Source organism: Salvelinus fontinalis, chromosome 10 (genome assembly GCF_029448725.1).
Source record: "Salvelinus fontinalis isolate EN_2023a chromosome 10, ASM2944872v1, whole genome shotgun sequence".
Lineage (NCBI taxonomy): Eukaryota > Metazoa > Chordata > Actinopteri > Salmoniformes > Salmonidae > Salvelinus > Salvelinus fontinalis.
Genome location: NC_074674.1, coordinates 7,155,836 through 7,176,391, shown reverse-complemented (window position 1 = coordinate 7,176,391; position 20,556 = coordinate 7,155,836). Strand labels below are relative to the sequence as shown.

General features: G+C 42.0%; 1 protein-coding gene across 1 annotated transcript in view; it reads right to left on the bottom strand.

Annotated features, from left to right (window-relative positions):
• LOC129863531 (A disintegrin and metalloproteinase with thrombospondin motifs 2-like) overlaps positions 1-20,556 on the bottom strand; it is an 83,438-nt gene that overhangs the window by 39,013 nt on the left and 23,869 nt on the right. The window contains exon 4 of the mRNA XM_055935579.1: positions 4,371-4,591. Within this exon, the coding sequence (XP_055791554.1) occupies positions 4,371-4,591 (221 nt within the window). The remainder of the gene's footprint in view (positions 1-4,370; positions 4,592-20,556) is intronic.

The window sequence follows — 20,556 nt, the reverse complement described above, 5'->3', positions numbered from 1 at the left end:
TAGGTAGCTGGCTGATTCTGTTAGCTCGTATTCACTGGCCAGGTAGCTGGCTGATTCTGTAAGCTCGTATTCACTGGCCAGGTAGCTGGCTGATTCTGTTAGCTCGTATTCACTAACTAGGTAGCTGGCTGATTCTGTTAGCTCGTATTCACTAACTAGGTAGCTGGCTGATTCTGTTCGCTCGTAGTCACTAACTAGGTAGCTGGCTGATTCTGTTCGCTCGTATTCACTGGCCAGGTAGCTGGCTGATTCTGTTAGCTTGTATTCACTGACTGAATCTGTTAGCTTGTATTCACTAGCTAGGTAACTGGCTGATTGAAGCCAGAGAGGCCAGAGTGCCAGAAAATCATTATAATCAAATGAATAATGCTACAAGGTCTCACACAGAATCTACTGAACATTCATCTGAGGAGAAATGGGTTGTGGAACAGACAAATATTAAAAAGGAAAAAACACATGAAACAGTGCAAGGGAAGCGCATAACACAGGTTAGAGAATGATTTTGTGGTAGAAAGGTGGAAATGGCTGAATGTGTGAACAGGGTGAAGTGTAATGTAGCGTTATGTAGTAAAGTGTAGTGTAGTTTAGTGTTACATCGTGTAGTGTTATGTAGTGCAGTTTAGTGTTATGTAGTGTAGTGTTATGTAGTATAGTATAGTGTTATGTAGTGTAGTGTAGTGTAGTGTATTGTTATGTAGTGTAGTTTAGTGTTATGGAGTGTAGTGTAGTGTAGTGCTATGTAGTGTAGTGTTGTGTAGTGTAGCGTTATGTAGTGTAGTGTTATGGAGTGTAGTGTTATGTAGTGTAGTTTACTGTTATGTAGTATAGTGTTGTGTAGCGTAGTGTTATGGAGTGTTATGTAGTGTAGTTTAGTGTTATGAGTCTAGTGCTGCGTAGTGTAGTGGTATGTAGTGTAATCTAGTGGTATGGAGTGTAGTGTTATGTGGTGTAGTTTAGTGTTACGTAGTGTAGTGTTATGTAGTATACTATATTGTTCTGTAGTGTAATTTAGTGTCATGGAGTGTAGTGTTATGTAGTGTAGTTTAGTGTTATGTAGTGTAGTATAGTATAGTGTTATGAAGTGTAGTGTAGTGCTGTGTAGTGTAGCGTAGCGGTATGTAGTCTAGTGTAGTATAGCATAGTATAGTGGTATGCAGTGTAGTGTTGCATAGTGTAGTGTTATATAGTGTAGTATAGGCTAGTGCTATACAGTGTAGTATAGTGTAGTGCGGTGTTATGTAGTGTAGTATTGTGTGATGTTATGTAGTCTAGTGTCGTGTTGTGTAGTGTTATGTAGTGTAGTGTCGTGTTGTGTAGTGTTATGTAGTGTAGTGTCGTGTTATGTAGTGCAGTTTAGTGGTATGGAGTGTAGTGTTATGTAGTGCAGTTTAGTGTTACTTAGTGTAGTGTTATGTAGTGTAGTGTACTATGGTACAGTATAGTGTTATGTAGTGTTGTGTTGTAGTGTTGTGTTATATAGTGTAGTGTAGCGGTATGTAGTGTAGTGTTATGTAGTGTAGTGTTATGTTGTGTAGTGCAGTTTAGCGTTATATAGTGTAGTTTAGTGTTATGTAGTGTAGTGTTATGCAGTGTAGTTTAGTGTTATGTAGTGTAGTGTTATATAGTGTAGTTTAGTGTTATGTAGTGTAGTGTTATGCAGTGTAGTTTAGTGTTATGTAGTGTAGTGTTATATAGTGTAGTTTAGTGTTATGTAGTGTAGTGTTATGCAGTGTAGTTTAGTGTTATGTGGTGTAGTGTTATGCAGTGTAATTTAGTGTTATGTAGTGTAGTGTTGTGGTATGTAGTGTAGTTTAGTGTTATGTAGTGTAGTGTTATATAGTGTAGTGTAGTGTTATGCAGTGTAGTGTTATGTAGTGTAATTTAGTGTTATGTAGTGTAGTGTTGTGGTATGTAGTGTAGTTTTGTGGTATGTAGTGTAGTTTAGTGTTATGTAGTGTAGTGTTATGTAGTGTATTTATGTAGTGTAGTTTTAGGCAGTGTAGCTTAGTGGTATGCGGTGTAGTTAGTGGTATGTAGTGTAGTTTAGTGTTATGAAGTGTAGTGTTATGTAGTGTAGTTTAGTGTTATGTGGTGTAGTTTAGTGTTACTTAGTGTAGTGGTATGTAATGTTATGTAGTGTAGTGTAGTATAGTGTTATGTAGTGCAGTGTAGTGTTATGTAGTGTAGTATATTGTAGTGTTATGTAGTGTAGTGTAGCATAGTGTTATGTATTAAGGTGTGGTGCAGTATAGTATATAGTTATGTAGTGTAGTGTAGTGTTATGTAGTGTAGTATAGTGTTATGTAGTTTAGTGTTATGTAGTGTAGTGGAATGTAGTGTAGTTTAGTGTCATTTAGTGTAGTGTTATGTAGTGTAGTATAGTGTCATTTAGTGTAGTGTTATGTAGTGTAGTATAGTGTCATTTAGTGTAGTGTTATGTAGTGTAGTATAGTGTCATTTAGTGTAGTGTTATGTAGTGTAGTATAGTGGCATTTAGTGTAGTGTTATGTAGTGTAGTATAGTGTCATTTAGTGTAGTGTTATGTAGTGTAGTATAGTGTAATTTAGTGTAGTGGTATGTGGTGTAGTGTAGTATAGTATAGTGGTATGTATTGTAGTGGTATGTAGTGTAGTATAGTGTCATTTAGTGTAGTGTTATGTAGTGTAGTATAGTGTTATTTAGTATAGTGGTGTGTAGTGTAGCATAATGTAGTGTAGCGTAGTATAGTATAGTGTTATGTATTGTAGTGTTGTGTAGTGTTATGCAGTGGAGTATATTGTTATGTGGTGCATTGTAGTGCAGTGTTATGTAGTATAGTGTAGTGGTATGCAGTGTAGTTTAGTGGTATGTAGTGTAGTGTCATGTTGTGTAGCGTATTGTAGTGTTATGTAGTGTAGTGTTATGTAGAGTAGTTTAGTGTTATGTAGTGTAGTGTTATATAGTATAGTTTAGTGTTATTTAGTGCAGTGTTATGTAGTGCATTGTAGTATAGTATAGTGTTATGTAGTGTAGTGGTGTGCTATATAGTGTAGTGTAGTATAGTATAGTGGTGTGTGGTGTAGTGTTGTGGAGTGGTGTGTTATGTAGTGTAGCGGTGTGTTATATAGTGTAGTGTAGTATAGTATAGTGGTATGTGGTGTAGTGTTGTGGAGTGGTGTGTTATGTAGTGTAGTGTAGTTTAGTGGTATGTAGTGTAGTTTTGTGCCATGTAGTGTTATGTAGTGTCGTGTTGTATAGTGTCATGTATTGTAGTGTTCTGTAGCATAGTGTTATTAAGTGTAGTGTAATGTTATGTAGTGTAATGTTATGAAGTGTAGTGGTATGTAATGTAGTTTAGTGTTATGTAGTGTAGTGTTATGTAATGTGCTGTAGTATAGTGTAGAGTAGTATACTGTTATGTATGTAGTATGTAGTATGTAGTGTAGTATAGTGAAGTAGAGGGTTGTGTAGTGTACTGTTATGCAGTGTAGTGTTACATAGTGTAATGTTCTGTAGTGTAGCATAGTGTTATTAAGTGTAGTGTAATGTTATGTAGTGTAATGTTATGAAGTTTAGTGGTATGTAATATAATTTAGTGTTATCTAGTGTAGTGGTATATAATGTACTGTAGTATAGTGTAGTATACTGGAATGTAGTGTAGTGTTATGTAGTGTAGTGTTAATGTAGTGCAGTGTCATGTTATGTATTGTAGTGTAGTATAGTGGTATGTAGTGTTATGTAGTGTAGTATATGTTTGTGTAGTGTACTGTTATGTAATGTAGTATAGTTTTATGTAGTGTAGTTTTATGTTGTGCAGTGCAGTTTTATGTATTGTAGTTTTATGCAGTGTAGTGTAGTTGTATGTAGTGTCGCGTTATGTAGTGCAGTGTTATGTCGTGTATTGTTATGTAGTGTAGCGTTATGTAGTGTAGTATTATGTAGTGTATTGTTATGTAGTCTATTGTTATGTAGTGTAGTGTTATGTAGTGTAGTGTTAAGTAGTTTAGTGTTATGTAGTTTAGTGTTATGTAGTGTAGTGTTATGTAGTGTAGTATTATGCAGTGTAGTGTAGTTTTATGTATTGTAGTTTTATGCAGTGTAGTGTAGTTGTATGTAGTGTTGTGTTATGTAGTGTAGTGTTATGTAGTGTAGTGTTATGTCGTGTATTGTTATGTAGTGTAGTGTTATGTAGTGTAGTATTATGTAGTGTATTGTTATGTAGTGTATTGCTATGTAGTGTAGTGTTATGTAGTGTAGTGTTATGTAGTTTAGTGTTATGTAGTGTATTGCTATGTAGTGTAGTGTTATGTAGTGTAGTGTTATGTAGTTTAGTGTTATGTAGTGTATTGTTATGTAGTGTAGTGTAGTGTAATCCAGTATATGTTACTTACTATATTCATGAGGGTGAGGAGGTACTTCTGGATGTTCTCTCTGCCATGGAAGTGGACCACGGAGTAGTCCACCCCCAGTAGAACCTCCATGTTGAACAGCTCAGGTTCCTCGTGGGCCTGGCGTCGGGCCCGGGCCCTCCTGGTCCGGTTCAGTTTGTGATGCTGCTGCTGCACTCCTCTGGACAGTGCCTGCAGGTCCATCAGACCACCCAGAACTGACCCTGAACAACATAACATACAGACAGATATATGGGGAAGAAGGCCTTAGAGAGGAGTCACGGTATCTAATGCCACTGTGCCGGAATGTTATTTAAACTGGTATTAGCCAGTAAAAAATAATTAAAACGAAGTATTGACTCAAATAGGATTATTTTCCAAAAATGGTTTGGTGCTGTATCCTTGTAAGTAATCCAGCGTGTGAATGGTATAAAATCACTTTAGGTTTGTATGTATAATTTGGAGTGCTAATTGTATATATTAGTCAATAGCCATTCTGGGAACATACAGACAAATGTATGTGTCTAATTCACGGTGCATAACCTTTTCTATGCTGTTTGGAAGTCTTGTGGTAAAACTGGTTGATCTGACAGCTTGTTAAAAAGTATAATCCTCCCAACATTTTTTTACACACACACACACACACACACACACACACACACACACACACACACACACACACACACACACACACACACACACACACACACACACACACACACACACACACACACACACACACACACACACACACACACACTGTCAGAGTACATTATTCTAACGCTGTATGAACCTTGGCTGAACATAGCTTTTCTCTCCAGCCGGGTTTGAAAGAGACAGATTAGTTAAAGGTCCAATGCAGCCGTTTTTATCTCAATACCAAATCCTTTCTGGGTAACAATTACGTACCTTACTAGCTAGGTTTCCATCCAATTGGCGACAGATTTCCATGCAAATATTCTAAAATACGCACCAAGAAAATGTTTGTTTCCAGGAAACTGGTTTGTTGGGATAAACATCAGTGCATGATGACCTAGTGAACATTTTCATGTACCGATCTGAGGTTCAATGTGTTTCCATCGCATTTCCAACTCTACCAAACTCTACCGAACACAACAGTTTGCAGATACAGTGCGGGTAGGTTAGTCTACATGATGAGATTTGTATGGATAAGTCCAGCATTGATCATCATGTCACAAGAATAAGACCCTCAATATTAATTTGGAAAGGCACATCAAGCTCATCACCGTGCACTTTCACCACTCTGTGAAGTTCATCATACCTTATTTCAACTGTAGCCTAATAAATTGCATGGTTTCCAGTCTTAGTGGGAGGACCACACACCATATCATCATGTGACTCCATATTTAAAGACATTTCTTGCATAATTAAAGCTGCAATATGTAACTTTTTTGGGTAACCTGACCAAAATCACATAGAAATGTGAGTTATAGATCTGTCACTGAAAGCAAGTCTAAGAAGCGGTAGATATGTTCTATGTGCATTATTTCGATGCTTCCTGTTCTTAAGTTTAGCTTTTGCATGTTTTACTTTTGGTTGTGTACACCAGCTGCAAACACTATATTAATGGTTATGGAAAATATATTTTAAAGTGGTTTAGATGGTACAATGATTCTCGACACACTATACTTGTTTGTTTTGTTATACTGAACTATTAGAATTTTTGCAACCAGGAAACAGCAGAGCGATTTCTGCATAGTGCAGCTTTAATTTTACCGATACAAAAAGATCCCATCAGGTCGAACGAACAAATGATCTGTAAGCATTTATAAACTTCCTGTTTCCATCATAGCTGTTGTGATATTCTTTTATACGGTATGACTTTACTCACATAAAAAAATTGCTTCTTAGCAATTTCTCAAGCAAGAATTTTGCAAGGAGTGCAAAGAGCAAGGAGTGGTCTGAGTGGAGTGGTCTGGGAGTGGTCTGAGTGGAGAGTGGAAAACTGGCAGGCAAAATATTCATCCCACCAAAGCAGGCTGAAATTTCCGTCAGTCTTTTCAGACAGCTCTCACACTAAACGGGCATTATCATAATTTTCACCATTTTTCAGTACTATTCCAACCTCATAGCGTGTAAATATAAATATAACAACACAAGAAAATATATTTTTTGGAGGACTGCACTGGGCCTTTAAGACAATAGCAAAATCTTGGGTTTGCTCCTAAGAATACACATTCCTTCATTGGTGAAGTGAAAATCATTCTGACATCCTCCCCTGCACATCTGTCTGTAACACAGCTCTCTTTGCCTCGGATGAATTCACACTCAGGTATGTAACCAAGGAGCTATGCCACTCAACCTCTCTCTACACATGCAATATCTTAACGTCTCAACGAGGGTGGGAGGATATGGGTGTGGAAACACCCAGAGACTGAGAGACAGATTGATAGAGACGGTCCAAGAACACAGTTCAGCTACAACTCTTGGCATCCTTGATTGTGAACCAGACCAAAAACAACACATTAATAATATTATGCAAACTCTTACTGTAGAGATTAATTGTAGCTGTGATAAATGACCTAAACTGCATAATGGGAATACTATGCCATACTTAACAAGAGGATCTAGCAGGGCATCTTTATAGTATGATTATTGTCTTTACTATGTACAGTGGGGTACAAAAACATTAACACCCTTGATAAAGATGAGCAATAATGACTGTTTAAAATAAATAATTAAAATACTGAGGTATATTGTATGCTGAAAAAAATTGGGAAATTATATTATTTTATACTAACACTAATACATGATTTTGTTTAACAAATAATATTTTTTTTAATCAAAAAGGAAGGGGTCAAAGTTATGGACACCCTTATAGATTCTTATAAATAAAGTAGTCAAAAGGGTATTATTTGGTCCCATATTAGCATCCAATGACTTCATGAAACTTATGACCCCACAACCTTGTTACTTCAGATGCATTTGCGGTTCGTTTTGGTTCTGTTTCAGATTATTTTTGCCCAATAGAATTGAATGGTAAATAATGTATTTAGTCAATTTGGAGTCACTTTTATTATAAATAAGAATAGAATATGTTTCTAAACACTTCTACATTAATGTGGATGCTACCATGATTACGGATAATCGTGAATAAGGATGAGTGAGAAAGTTACATAGGGTCAAAGATCATACCCCCCAGACATGCTAACCTCTCACCATTACCAATAACAGGGGAGGTTAGCATGTCTTGGGGGTATGATCTTTGATCTTTTATTCAATAGAATCTTTAGAGGTGTTAACCCTTTAGAGAAAAAAAGTATTACTTGTCAAACAAAGTCTCTTTCTCTGAGCAATTGTATTAGTATAAAATAATATAATTCTCCTTTTTTTACACAATATAGCTCAGTATTTGAATTATATATTTTATACAGTCATTATTGCTAATTTTTTATCAAGACTGTCAACAATTTCGGTCCAAAAGTCCAAAATGGGCTATTCTGTATCGCAGAAAGGTGGAAAACTTCATACCTCCTGTACTGCAAATGCCAATCAAAGGATCATCAGAGAAGGAAGGGGAGGGCCATCCTCCTCTGTGAATTAGATTTTTTTTTTTTTTAAATAGTGAATCTTTAAAAAAGTTATCCTTTTTAGATAAACTATACTAAATATATTCATGTTACCAAATAATTGAATAAAACACACTGTTTTGCTATTAAGGTCTACAGTAGCCTCAGCAGCACTCTGTAGCATAGCACCATAGTGTAGCCGGAGGACAGCTAGCTTCTGTCCTCCTCTAGGTACATTGACATCAATAAGGAGAAGCAAGAGAGAGAAAGCGAGACAGAGAAAGATATTTGGTTGTACTTCTTTTTACTTTCACTTTCAGTTAGCTAGTGAATGCAGCTACTAGCCTACTCAAACACCTGGCTCAAACAGAGAGGGTTGCTATGTTACCTAGCTGGCTATGGCTATCCAACACTGGAACTCTTCCAAGTCAAGATAAGCTTTTGATTTTATAAATGTATTGCCACGGGGGCCCACTGGTATAACTGCTAATCTACTTTCTGACTACACTGTACTGCATGATTGTAGCGATTCAACTAACACGTTAGTTCTAGTAGCTATGGTGGCTATGACATGTTTGGGGAGTTTCTCCCGTTATTCTCTGCAGATCCTCTCAAGCTCTGTCAGGTTGGATGGGGGGCGTTGCTGCACAGCTTTTTTCAGGTCTCTCCAGATCGTGTTCAAGTCGGGGCTCTGGCTGGGCCACTCAAGGACATTCAGAGACCTGTTCCGAAGCCAGTCCTACGTTGTCTTGACTGTGTGCTTAGGGTCGTTGTCCTATTGGAAGGTGAACCTTCGCCACCGTCTGAGGTCCTGAGCGCTCTGGAGCAGGTTTTCATCAAAAATCTCTCTGTACTTTGCTCCATTAATCTTTGCCTCGATCCTGACTAGTCTCCCAGTCCCTGCCGCAGGAATAACATCCCCACAGCATGATGCTGCCACCAACATGCTTCACCGTAGGGATGGTGCCAGGTTTCCTCCAGATGTGACGCTTGGCATTCAGGCTAAAGAGTTCAATCTTGGTTTTATCAGACCAGAGAATGTTGTTTCTCATGGTCTTAAGAGTCTTTTGGCAAACTCCAAGCGGGCAGTCATGTGCCTTTTACTGAGGAGTGGCTTCCGTCTGGCCACTCTACCATAAAGGCCTGATAGGTGGAGTGCTGCAGAGATGGTTGTCCTTCTGGAAGGTACTCCCATCTCCCCAGAGGAAGTCTAGAGCTCTGTCAGAGTGACCATCGGGTTCTTGGTCACCTTACCAAGTCCCTTCTCCCCGATTGCTCAGTTTGGCCAGGGTGGTCAGCACTAGGAAGAGTCTTGGTGGTTCCAAACTTCTTCCATTTAAGAATGATGGAGGCCATTATGTTCTTGGGGACCTTCAATGCTGCAGAAATGTTTTGGTACCCTTCCCCAGATATGTGCCTCAACACAATCCGGTCTCGGAGCTTGGTTTTTGCTCTGACATGCATTGTCAACTGTGGGACCTTATATAGACAGGCGTGGGCCTCCCCAAATCATGTCCAATCAATTGCATTTACCACAGGTGGACTCCAATCAAGTTGTAGAAACATCTCAAGGACGATCAATGGAAACAGGATGCACCTGAGCTCAATTTTGAGTCTCATATCAAAGGGTCTGAATACTTACGTAATAATGGTATCTGTTTTTAGTTTTTAATACATTTGCAAAAATTTCCCAAAACTATTTTGAGATTTTTATTTACCCCATTTTAGAATGAGGCTGTAACGTAACAAAATTTGGAAAAAGTCAAGTGGCACTGTACAACTGTTGGACTAATGATTACACCCTAGATTAGCTAGATGCAGGTAAGAGTGTGGAAGGCGGTATTGAATGATCCACACGCTGTCACATTAATTATTCAAAATTCTCTTGACATGTGCACCTACGTTGTAAACTTTCATTCATAGGCTAGGTTGTAGCGACCTCATAATGGGTACAGGGAAAATTTGAGTATCATGTAGTAGCCTAAACCTATCGATGTTACATTGAGCTGGGGGAATGGAATATGAATGGCAGTTATCCAATATGCTGTAATAAGGCCACACTCATAAAAAAAAGTTATCCTCCCTCATCTTAAATTTCACCAACCGCCACTGCTGCCAATATCATTTCAATGACACAAAAAGCATTAACGGTATAAATCCACCACATTTAAATATAGCTTGGATGATGACAGGCGAGCTCCTGCCTTTTCTATCATGACAAAGTCAAGCCTATTGGCCCAGTAGTGATAAAACTCAGACTAATAACAAAGCAATAGGTTTCACATAAGGCCAGTCATATTTTTGAGAAAAACATACATCATCATACATCTATTAGTTCATTAAGTCTGTGTCCTGCACAATAAACAATCTCCTCAGGTTCATTAAAGGAGCAGATGTATGGCTGATTCATAGACAGACAGAGTGGTTCGACTAGAGGACAGAGTGCTTGGACAGCCCTGCTGCTGCCTGGCCACTGCACAGGAACTCATATTCGGCAGGCATTCAATCTCACTATTAAATGGGAGATTGGTTACATTAGCAGATTACTGTAAAACATTTTTTTTTAAATATCTCTGGCAAAACATATGTAGAGAATCTAGATGTATGAAATATGAAAGATAATATTATGGAAGGGTAAAGACAAAGGTAATAAATTCCACAATAAAAATATTTTCATAGTTCTCTTTAAAACTGTTCCTGTGCCCAAGAACACTAAGGTAACCTGCCTAAATGACTACCGACTGTAGCACTCACTTCTGTAGCCATGAAGTGCTTCAAAAGGCTGGTCATGGCTCACATCAACACTATTATCCCAGAAACCCTAGACCCACTCCAATTTGCATACCGCCCCAACAGATCCACAGATGATGCAATTTCTATTGCACTCCACACTGCCCTTTCCCACCTGGACAAAGGGAACACCTATGTGAGAATGCTATTCATTGACTACAGCTCAGGGTTCAACACCATCGTGCCCTCAAAGCTCATCAATAAGCTATAATAAGGACCCTTGGACTAAACACCTTCCTCTGCAACTGGTCTTGGACTTCTTGACAGGCCGCCCCCAGGTGGTAAGGGTAGGTAACAACACATCCGCCATGCTGACCCACAACACAGGGGCCCCTCAGGGGTGCGTGCTCAGTCCCCTCCTGTACCCCCTGTTCACTCATGACTGCACATCCAGGCACGACTCCAACACCATCATTAGTTTTGCCGATGACACAACAGTGGTAGGCCTGATCACTAGCAACGATGAGACAGCCTATAGGGAGGAGGTCAGAGACCTGGCTGTGTGGTGCCAGCACAACAACCTCTCCCTCAACGTGATCAAGACAAAAGGAGATGATTGTGGACTACAGGAAAAAGAGGACCGAGCATGCCCCCATTCTCATCGACGGGGCAGCAGTGGAGCAGGTTGAGAGCTTCAAGTTCCTTGGTGTGTGTTCCTTGGTGTGCCTCTGACACCGGGCCCTAAAAACTGCCAAAGACTCCACCCACCCTAGTCATAGACGGTTCTTTCTGCTACCATACGGAAAGCGGTACCGGAGCGCCAAGTCTAGGTCCAAGAGGCTTCTAAACAGCTTCTACCCCCAAGCCATAAGACTCCTGGACATCTAATCAAATGGCTACCCAGACTATTTGCATTGCCTGCCCTCTTTTACACCGCTACTACTCTCTGTTGTGATCATCTATGCATATTACCTCACTAACCCATTGACTAGCACATCAACTAGCACATTGACTCCGTACCGGTACCCCCCTTTACATAGTCTCACTATTGTTACTACTCTTTAATTACTTGTTACTTTTATTTCTTATTTTTATCCATATTATTTTTCAACTGAATTGTTGGTTAGGGGCTCGTAAGTAAGCATTTCACTGTAAGGTCAACAGCTGTTGTTTTCGACGCATGTGACTAATAAAATCTGATTCGATTTTTTTTATTTGATGAATTCTGTCTTCATGGACTCCTGCCCAGGTCAATTCTGGGCCCTTGATTGAAGCTTTGGAATCGATGGATCGGACCTGGCAACCCAAGCAGTCAATCAGAATAGATGGATCAGACCGGGCAACCCAAGCAGTCCATAAGAATAGACAGATCAGACCTGGCAACGCAAGCAGCCTGGGAAGTAGAGAGGGGAAAGGGGACAAAACACCCATTGCTCAGGTTACCTTCACCTCACACCAGGGCCAGTCTTTATTCCACCCCATCAAAGCCACAACTCAGCACATTCCAATACAGGCACCCTGAGCCAAAGTGGATGCTGCTCACCCATTATAGAATCACAATGTCAACTGACACGGAATTTAAAAACAACAAAGTCATCATATTTCAAGGGTAAAGCCTTGGAAGAACAACGGTGTTCTCTGCCGTGGACTATAAATAGAGTGATAGAGAGGAGAGTTGGTCACGTGTGCCGGGATTCTATACCGGTGATGCTGCGGACATCGACTCCTCATTAGTGTTGATAGATACTGTGTGTCATTGCTGATGGTGTTAATACTGGGCTTCCCAGTAGCAGTCCTCAAGATCCCCTCATATTATACACAGAGGAAAAGTGTGAGTTGAATAAAGATGGTGACATGATCGCGCTTTGTAATGATAAAAACAGTTGAAGAGAAAGCATTGAACCACAGGTGTTTTTTTTAATTAGCGTGTCTTGGATACTTCAAGAGTTTCTACTTCATGTATAAATAGCATGGTTCCTCGTGCAGTCCTAATGTTGTTAGCTGTAACCCCCGGTGGGACTGTGGAGGTTGCACCCTTGAGGCAGGTACTTAGCCAACGGGGGCCTCTGGGAAAGTTTCAGTGTCAATGCAAAAGCTAAACCATAGCAGAGAAACCACAGAAGTCACCCTGGATGAGGGCGGTCTCATGAGATCGGCTGGATCAGCTGCTTTCAGTCTAAATGTCAACAGAAAGCACTCGTCTCCAAGACTCGGAGGCGGCTGCGTGTACCCGCAGGATGCATGGGGAGTGAGTAGCTCCTGTAGCTGCGGGAAGTCGTTTGGGGAGTGAGTAGCTCCTGTAGCTGCGGGAAGTCGTTTGGGGAGTGAGTAGCTCCTGTAGCTGCGGGAAGTCGTTTGGGGAGTGAGTAGCTCCTGTAGCTGCGGGAACTCGTTTGGGGAGTGAGTAGCTCCTGTAGCTGCGGGAAGTCGTTTGGGGAGTGAGTAGCTCCTGTAGCTGCGGGAACTCGTTTGGGGAGTGAGTAGCTCCTGTAGCTGCGGGAAGTCGTTTGGGGGTGGGTGTGCTGCGATTTTTGGCTGGGGAGAGGGGGGGGTCAGGGGTTGCAGAATAAATTATATTGCTTGCGCTGAAGACGTCTAAATCAGTCTGCTAATACAGGACTAGTAAAGGCCCAGTGCACAACTTTTGTGAGATTTATTATTAAAACTAAATGTATTTGAGTGTTTACCAGCATTTGTAACTTGAGTCTGATAAATATCTGTACAAAACAGTTAATCTGATTATACTTGTGGAATATAAAAATACTTGCTTGATATACGTTTTCCAGTTTCGTGAAATACAACTTATTTCTATGTGAAAACTGAAATGGTCTATTCATTCCTTTTCCATTTTAGTAGACACTCTTATCCAAAGCAACTTACAGTAGTGAGTGCATACAATTACATACTGGTCACCCGTGGGAATCTAAAATCACAACCCTGGCATCACAAACGCCATGCTCTATCAACTGAGCCACATCATCACATCACATCGTCACAAACCACTTGATGCCTCAATGTACTCAATTACTGTATTGGACATTGTTTAATCTTCAGGCTGATGGAAAGTCTACAGCTACAAACCTAGAGGACCAGCCTATGTACAATACACTAATGTACATTTACATTAAGTAGTTTGTAAGGATGGTAAATTAATACTGCACAAGAAGTGGTTGTTTTACATGTTATTTAATGTGGATGTTTTGTGTCTTTGCCCATAACTTTGCACCTTTTGATCTAAAGTTTGAGGACAGGGTTTTGTTCTTTCTGGATTCCATTAGAATGACTATTCGCAGAGAAAGGGACACTGCAACAGCTAATGAATCCTGCAAGATTGTCACGTCTGTTACCGCTCTTCCCTCCCCCTGGCGCTTGAGGGCGCCAGATTACCCAGCATCATGCACTCCTGCCATCCATCACGCACACCTGCCTTCCCTCGTCACACGCATCAGCTTTATTGGACTCACCTGGACTCACTTATCACCTGTTTATTTCCTCCCCTATATGTGTCAGTTCCCCAGCTCTGTTCCCCGCTGCTGCATTGATTGTTTTTTGTCTTCGTTTCTGTTTGCTGATACTGTGCTTGTCTCGTTACATGTCCGTTATTTATTAAATGTTACTCCCCGTACCTGCTTCGTCTCTCCAGCGTCACTACATGTGACAAAGATACTGTTCTTAATTATACAACTCACTTTTTTACCAAAGTGGAGATGCTGAAACGATGGTTTTGCCCGCGCTCCAGATGTCTATATTGGTCCGCTAATACTAGTACAGTGGATTACTTTTGTGAATATTGTTAATATTTTGTTTTAATTCAGATTTTTCAGGGGGTGCTGCACCCCGACTTCCGGCGGCCATGTTAACTCCGTTTTGTACCGACAAAACTGGGGTTATACTAGAAACCAGAAAACAAAGTTTAAATTAAGGCTCTAAAATTTATATATCAACATATCCGCAAGCAACTGGAGAGTGTGAGCGATCAGTTAAGTACAACAGCGAACCAATCAGTTGGTAAAGCGGCTCGGCGACACGAATCCAATAAGCCGTGGCTTCCCCCAGAGGAAAAGACAAGGTGCAACTTGGAGATGCAAATGAGAGTAATGCTAAGGGTTATCGTTAAGGGCTATCCAGGAAAACATAGCTAAAATGCTGTCAATGCACACCAAAACAAACACACTTCTACAATCTGTTTTTACAAAAGTAGATTTGCTCAAAAAGAAAGTACAGGCTACTGTGTCAGACACGCACCAACAAGGCGTGCACATGAACGAACAACATAACAAAATTAGCTTTTTGGAAACAAAGTTGCAGCCTTTAGAAGATGAATTGGACTAGCAATAAAACCTAATGAGACAAAACATTATGAGAATCTAATTTAACTTCTTATTTTCAATGACGGCCTAGGAACAGTGGTTAACTGAACGGCAGATTTTTACCTTGTCAGCTCAAGGATTCGATCCTGCAACCTCCCGGTTATTAGTCCAACGCTCTAACCACAAGGCTACCTGCCACCCCACAAAATAACATGAGAAAACTTAATGAGACAAAACAACATGAGAAACCTAATAAGACGAAACAACATGAGAATATTGACAAGAAAAAAAGAGACCTTTCCAGCTATGTGGTTAAACTGATATCATTCTATAGCTAGAGGACTCCTGATATCTCCAGGAGTGATAAGTATAATTTTTGTCTTTATTTGTTGTTGTCTAGTACTGTCTTTTTTCTAGCTAGGGCCGTCTGCTTTAAGTGCTGCCTGTCCTCCCAGTAGCCTCCTTGGTGTGTGAACGGCTGACTGCTATTAACTTCCAGATATTTGTTGACACATCAACCAGGATTAAGGGGCGGGGCAATTTGTGACTTGTTTCAGTAATCAGTGGCTGTATTGAAGGGGGAGTGGCTTCACCTCTCATAGACAATCATACATAAGTGTTTGTACTTCAGTCTGCCCTGGTTTCTTAGCGGCAGCTGTAAGCGCTGGTCATGTCAGTGGCAGTCTCGTCTGCAAAACTAAGACCGTCGCAGAAACAAAGACAGTTGTGTGAAGTTATTCGAGGAAGGAAAGACAGTTGTGTGAAGTTATTCGAGGAAGGAAAGACAGGAAGGCTCCACACCACTCTCTCACTTGGGTATTTTACCTAGTTATTTTCAGACAATAAAAGGTTTGCTCTTTTTTTAGCTTGGGCAACTATGTGTGTGTTTTCTATACCTGTACGCTCCTCTCCCTGTAGACTATACAGACGCTCCCCACTCCTTGGCTGCAACCCTTCTAGTTTAGTGTACCCTGCACGCACAACCCATGTGGAATTCAGTTTGTCTCGGGCAGTGTTTGGAACTGCTGATCTGCAGTCAAGAACGCTGAGTTCATCTCAGCCTATACTGCCCTTCAGTCCCTTTACTTTTTGGCCTTGACAGAGACATGGATCACCCCAGACAACACTGCTACTCCAGCTGCTCTCTCTTCATTTGACTACGTTTTGTCTCACAGTCCAAGAGCATCTGACCGTCTCGGTGGTGGCACAGGTCTACTCCTTTCTCAGAAGTGGAGATGTTCTCTTTTCTCCCTCTCTCACCTGTCCATCCCCTCATTTGAATTCTATGCTGTCACTGTCACGTGTCTACTCAAGCTTAACATTGTTGTCATCTATTGCCCACCAGGTGCCCTTGGAGAGTTCCTCAATGAGCTTGACACGTTGATAAGCTAATTTCCTGACAATGGCTCACCGCTCTTCGTACTCTCTTTCCGCTTTCCAACTCTCCAATTCACATGGCAGACAATACGCTTTCCTCATCTTTACTAGAGGCTGTTTGCCCACTAATCTCAATGCAAACCCCCCTCCAGGTCTCTGATCACTTCTTTCGTTCAATTTCTGTCTCCCTTTTCTTCAACCCTAACCACTTAGCCCCTACCCAGATGGTCATGCGCCGCCGTAATCTTTGCTCTCTCTCTCCCCCTACTCTTTCCTCTTCTATCCTATCATCTTTCCCTTCTGCTAAATAATTTCCCCTCCTGTCTCCTGATTCTGCCTCTTCGACCCTCCCCTCATTGCTTTCCACATCTTATGACTTGCACTGTCCACTTTCCTCCCAGCCGGTTCTCCCCTCCCCTCCTGCTCCGTGGCGGTGACTCATTGCGAGCTTACAGAAAAGGGCTGCGGGCAGTTGAGCGAAAATGGAAGAAAACTAAACTTCTGGAGGATCTATCATCCTTTCACACCCTCCTCTCTACCTTCTCTTCCTCTGTATCCACTGCTAAAGCCCCTTTCTATCACTCAAGCTTCTGTCTCTAACCCTAGGAAACTCTTTTCCACCTTCTGATTTCCCTCCTTAATCCTCCACCTCCTACCCCTCCCTCCCTCTCTGTGGACAACTTTGTCAACCACTTTGAAAATAAGTTTGACAACATCCGCTACTCATTCACTCATTCTATTGAGTCCACTGGTCTCACTCACACATAAATAACCTACACTTCTCCCCTCTCTCTCCAGATTAAATCCTGTGACTAGCGCGGTCTGGCCGCCCGACAACCTACCCGCTCAACCCCATCTGCTCCTCCCTTCTTAAAACCATCTCTGGAGAACTTCTACCATTCCTCACTTCCCTCATCAACTCATACTAGCTGTGTCCCCTCTGACTTCAAAATGGCCCGAGTCGCTCCCCTCCTCAAGAAACCAACACTCGACTCATCTGACGTCAAAAACTATAGACCTGTGGGCCTCCCGAGTGTCGTAGCGGTCTAAGGCACTGCATCACTACAGACTCGGATCTGATCCTGGGCTGTGTTGCAGCCGGCTGTGACTTAGAGATCCATGAGGTGCCGCACAATTGTCCCAACGTCGTCCGGGTTATGGGAGGGTTTGGCCGGCCGGGATCTCCTTGTCTTATCGTGCTCTAGCTTCTCCTGTGGAGGGCCGGAAAGATGCATACTGACATGGTTGGCAGTTGTATGGTGTTTCCTCCAACACATTGGTGCAGCTGGCTTCCAGGTTAAGCGAGCAGTGTGTCAAGAAGCAGTGCGTCTTGGCATGGTTGTGTTTCGGAGGACGCATGGCTCTCAACCTTTGTCTCTCTCGAGTCCGTACGTTAGTTGCTGTGATGGGACAAGACTGTAACTACCAATTGGGGAGCGAAAGGGGGGAGAATTTTTTAAATAAAAAGTATAGAAAAATAAAAAAATATATATATAGACCTGTATCCATTCTTTTATTTACTTCCTAAACAATTGAGCATGCTGTCCCTGATCAACTCTTTAGTTATCTCTCACAGAATGATCTTCTTGACCCTAACCAGTCAGGTTTCAAGATGGGTCACTTAACAGAGACTGCTCTTCTCTGTGTCACGGATGGCGCTCCGCACTGCGAAAGCTAACTCTCTCTCCTCTGTTATCATCCTCCTAGATCTAACCACTGCCTTCGACCCATCAGATCCTCCTCACCACCCTCTCAGGGCTGGGCATCTCTGGCTCTGCACACTCTTGGATTGAATCCTACCTGGCAGGCCAATCCTACCAGGTGACGTCAAGAGGATCTGTGTCTGCACGATGTACTCTCACTACTGGTGTCCCGCAGGGCTCAGTTCTAGGCCCTCACCTCTTCTCTCTATACACCAAGTCACTCAGCTCCGTCATATTCTCACATGGTCTCTCCTATCATTGCTATGCGGATGACACTTAACTACTCCCCCTCTACTGATACCCAGGTGGCAACATGCATCTCTGCATGCCTGGCAGATATCCCAGCTTGGATGTCGGTCCACCATCTCAAGCTCAACCTCGACGAGATGGAGCTGCTTTTTCTCCAGGGGAAGGCGTCCCCTCCATTACGGTAGTGTCGCCCTCCGAGAGTGCAAATAACCTTGGCGTGACCCTGGACAACACCCTGTTGTTCTCTGCAAATCAAAGCAGTAACTCGCTCCTGCAGGTTCATACTCTACAACATACGTAGAGTAAGACCCTACCTCAAACAAGAAGCAGTGCAGGTCCTGATCCATGCACTTGTCATCTCCCGTCTGGACTACTCAACTTGCTGTTGGCTGGGCTCCCTGCTTGTGCTATCAACCCCCTGCAACTTATCCAGAACGCTGCAGCCCACCTGGTTTTCAACCTTTAATAGTTCTCTCATGTCACCCTGCTCCTCTGCACACTCCACTGGCTTCCAGTTGAAGCTCGCATCCACTACAAGACCATGGTGCTTATCTATGGACCAGCAAGAGGAACTGCCCCTCCCTACCTTCAGGCTATGCTCAAACCCTACACCCCAACCCGAGCACTCCGTTCTGCCACCTCTGGTCTCTTGGCCCTCCCACCCCTATGGGAGGGCAGCTCCCGCTCAGCCCAGTCCAAGCTCTTCTCTGTCCTGGCACCCTAGTGGTGGAACCAGCTTCCCCCTGAAGCTAGGATACCTGAGTGGGAGTCGCTGCCCATCTTCTGAAAACATCTGAAACACTTCCTCTTCAAACAGTATTTTAAATAATCCCCCCCCCCCCCCTTCTAGCTCTGACTGCTGATATCTACTTTATTGAGGACAATGTACTTACTAAGCCTGTGTATGTGGTTGTCCCACCTAGCTATCTTAACATGAATGCACTAACTGTAAGTTGCTCTGGATACGATAAGTCACTCTGCTAAATGACTAAAAGGTTAAATGTAGGAACTTGATGTGGATATATGACCAAAAGATCTGGAACGATGTCATCGGTGTGAAAGAATGCTAAAGACCCTCGCATGGTAATCTTCAGACTGTGGAACTATCAGATCAAAATACATGGGGGAAAGGAGAACAAAATGGACGGCCGGTCCATTCGATTTGTCCAGGAACTGTCAGCAAAGCTGAGAGGGAGACGCAAGGAATAAATTCCGATCAGACAGTCACTGGAGGAAAAGGGGATCAAGTCTCAGCTCCGCTTCCAGGCAGTACTGTGGGTATGGAAGGCAAAGGATGGAATTCACAAGCGCCTATGAACCCCTAATCAAGCTACAAGAAACATTCCCAGTTTAAGGAGGAGAGCCCCCTGCCCTGAGAAGAGGACAAAGCAGGAAAAAACTATGAGCGCAGTAGGTTACATACAGTGATGCGTAGGACCAGTTTATCGTAAATTGAGACAACTGTTCTATGTGTGTGTGTGCGCGGGAGTGCAGGTGTGTATGTCTGTATGTGTGTGTGTGTTTGTGTATATGAATGGGAGTGTGAGGGAAGAGTGAGGGATGGAGAATATGTGTAGGAGGGTGGGAGAGAATGGGTGTGTGGATGCATAGGGTATATGTTTGGCAGGAATGAATGAGAATGGATGAGTAAGTGGATGGATGGATGGGTGTAAGTGTGTCAGAGGTAGGGAGGGTGGGAAAAGATGGGAGGTTGGGACATACTTGGGTTGGGTAAAGGGGGGAGAAAACCAGGAGGATAAGGTGGAGGTGGAGAGGGATGGGTTTGGTTTGGGAGAGAAGGAAGGATTTCACTATACTACAATGTAATTGTATTTATTTGTGTGACTTGCAAGCCTGCTGTAAAATGAATCAAATTTCTGGACAGATTAGAAAAGGATGTTGAGTCATTATTAGTCCTTGTTTGTCATTATAGCTAAGATTCAATGGTGGTTATTGGTGAGAGTGGAAAGGGACGAGGTGACTGTGAGGGCATTACAAACTTCTCTAAAGTGTTTGGGGGGGTTTCCACTCATCTCACTTCAGTCTCTCGATGGACCTACTCTCCCCAGGTAAACCACCAACAGCCATTATATTTTAATTTAATTTACAAGGTAATACAAACTGACCACAATACTTAAATGGCAGTTTTTCTCCAATGTATGTACAATTACATAATGCACAGATTTTTGCTAGATTAGGAGCCCTAAAAAGGCATAGCACCTCAAAGTACAAAGAAGTAGTTTATGTTTTTTTGTTTTGTGTGTTCTCTGATAAATGTCTGCCCAGCCGA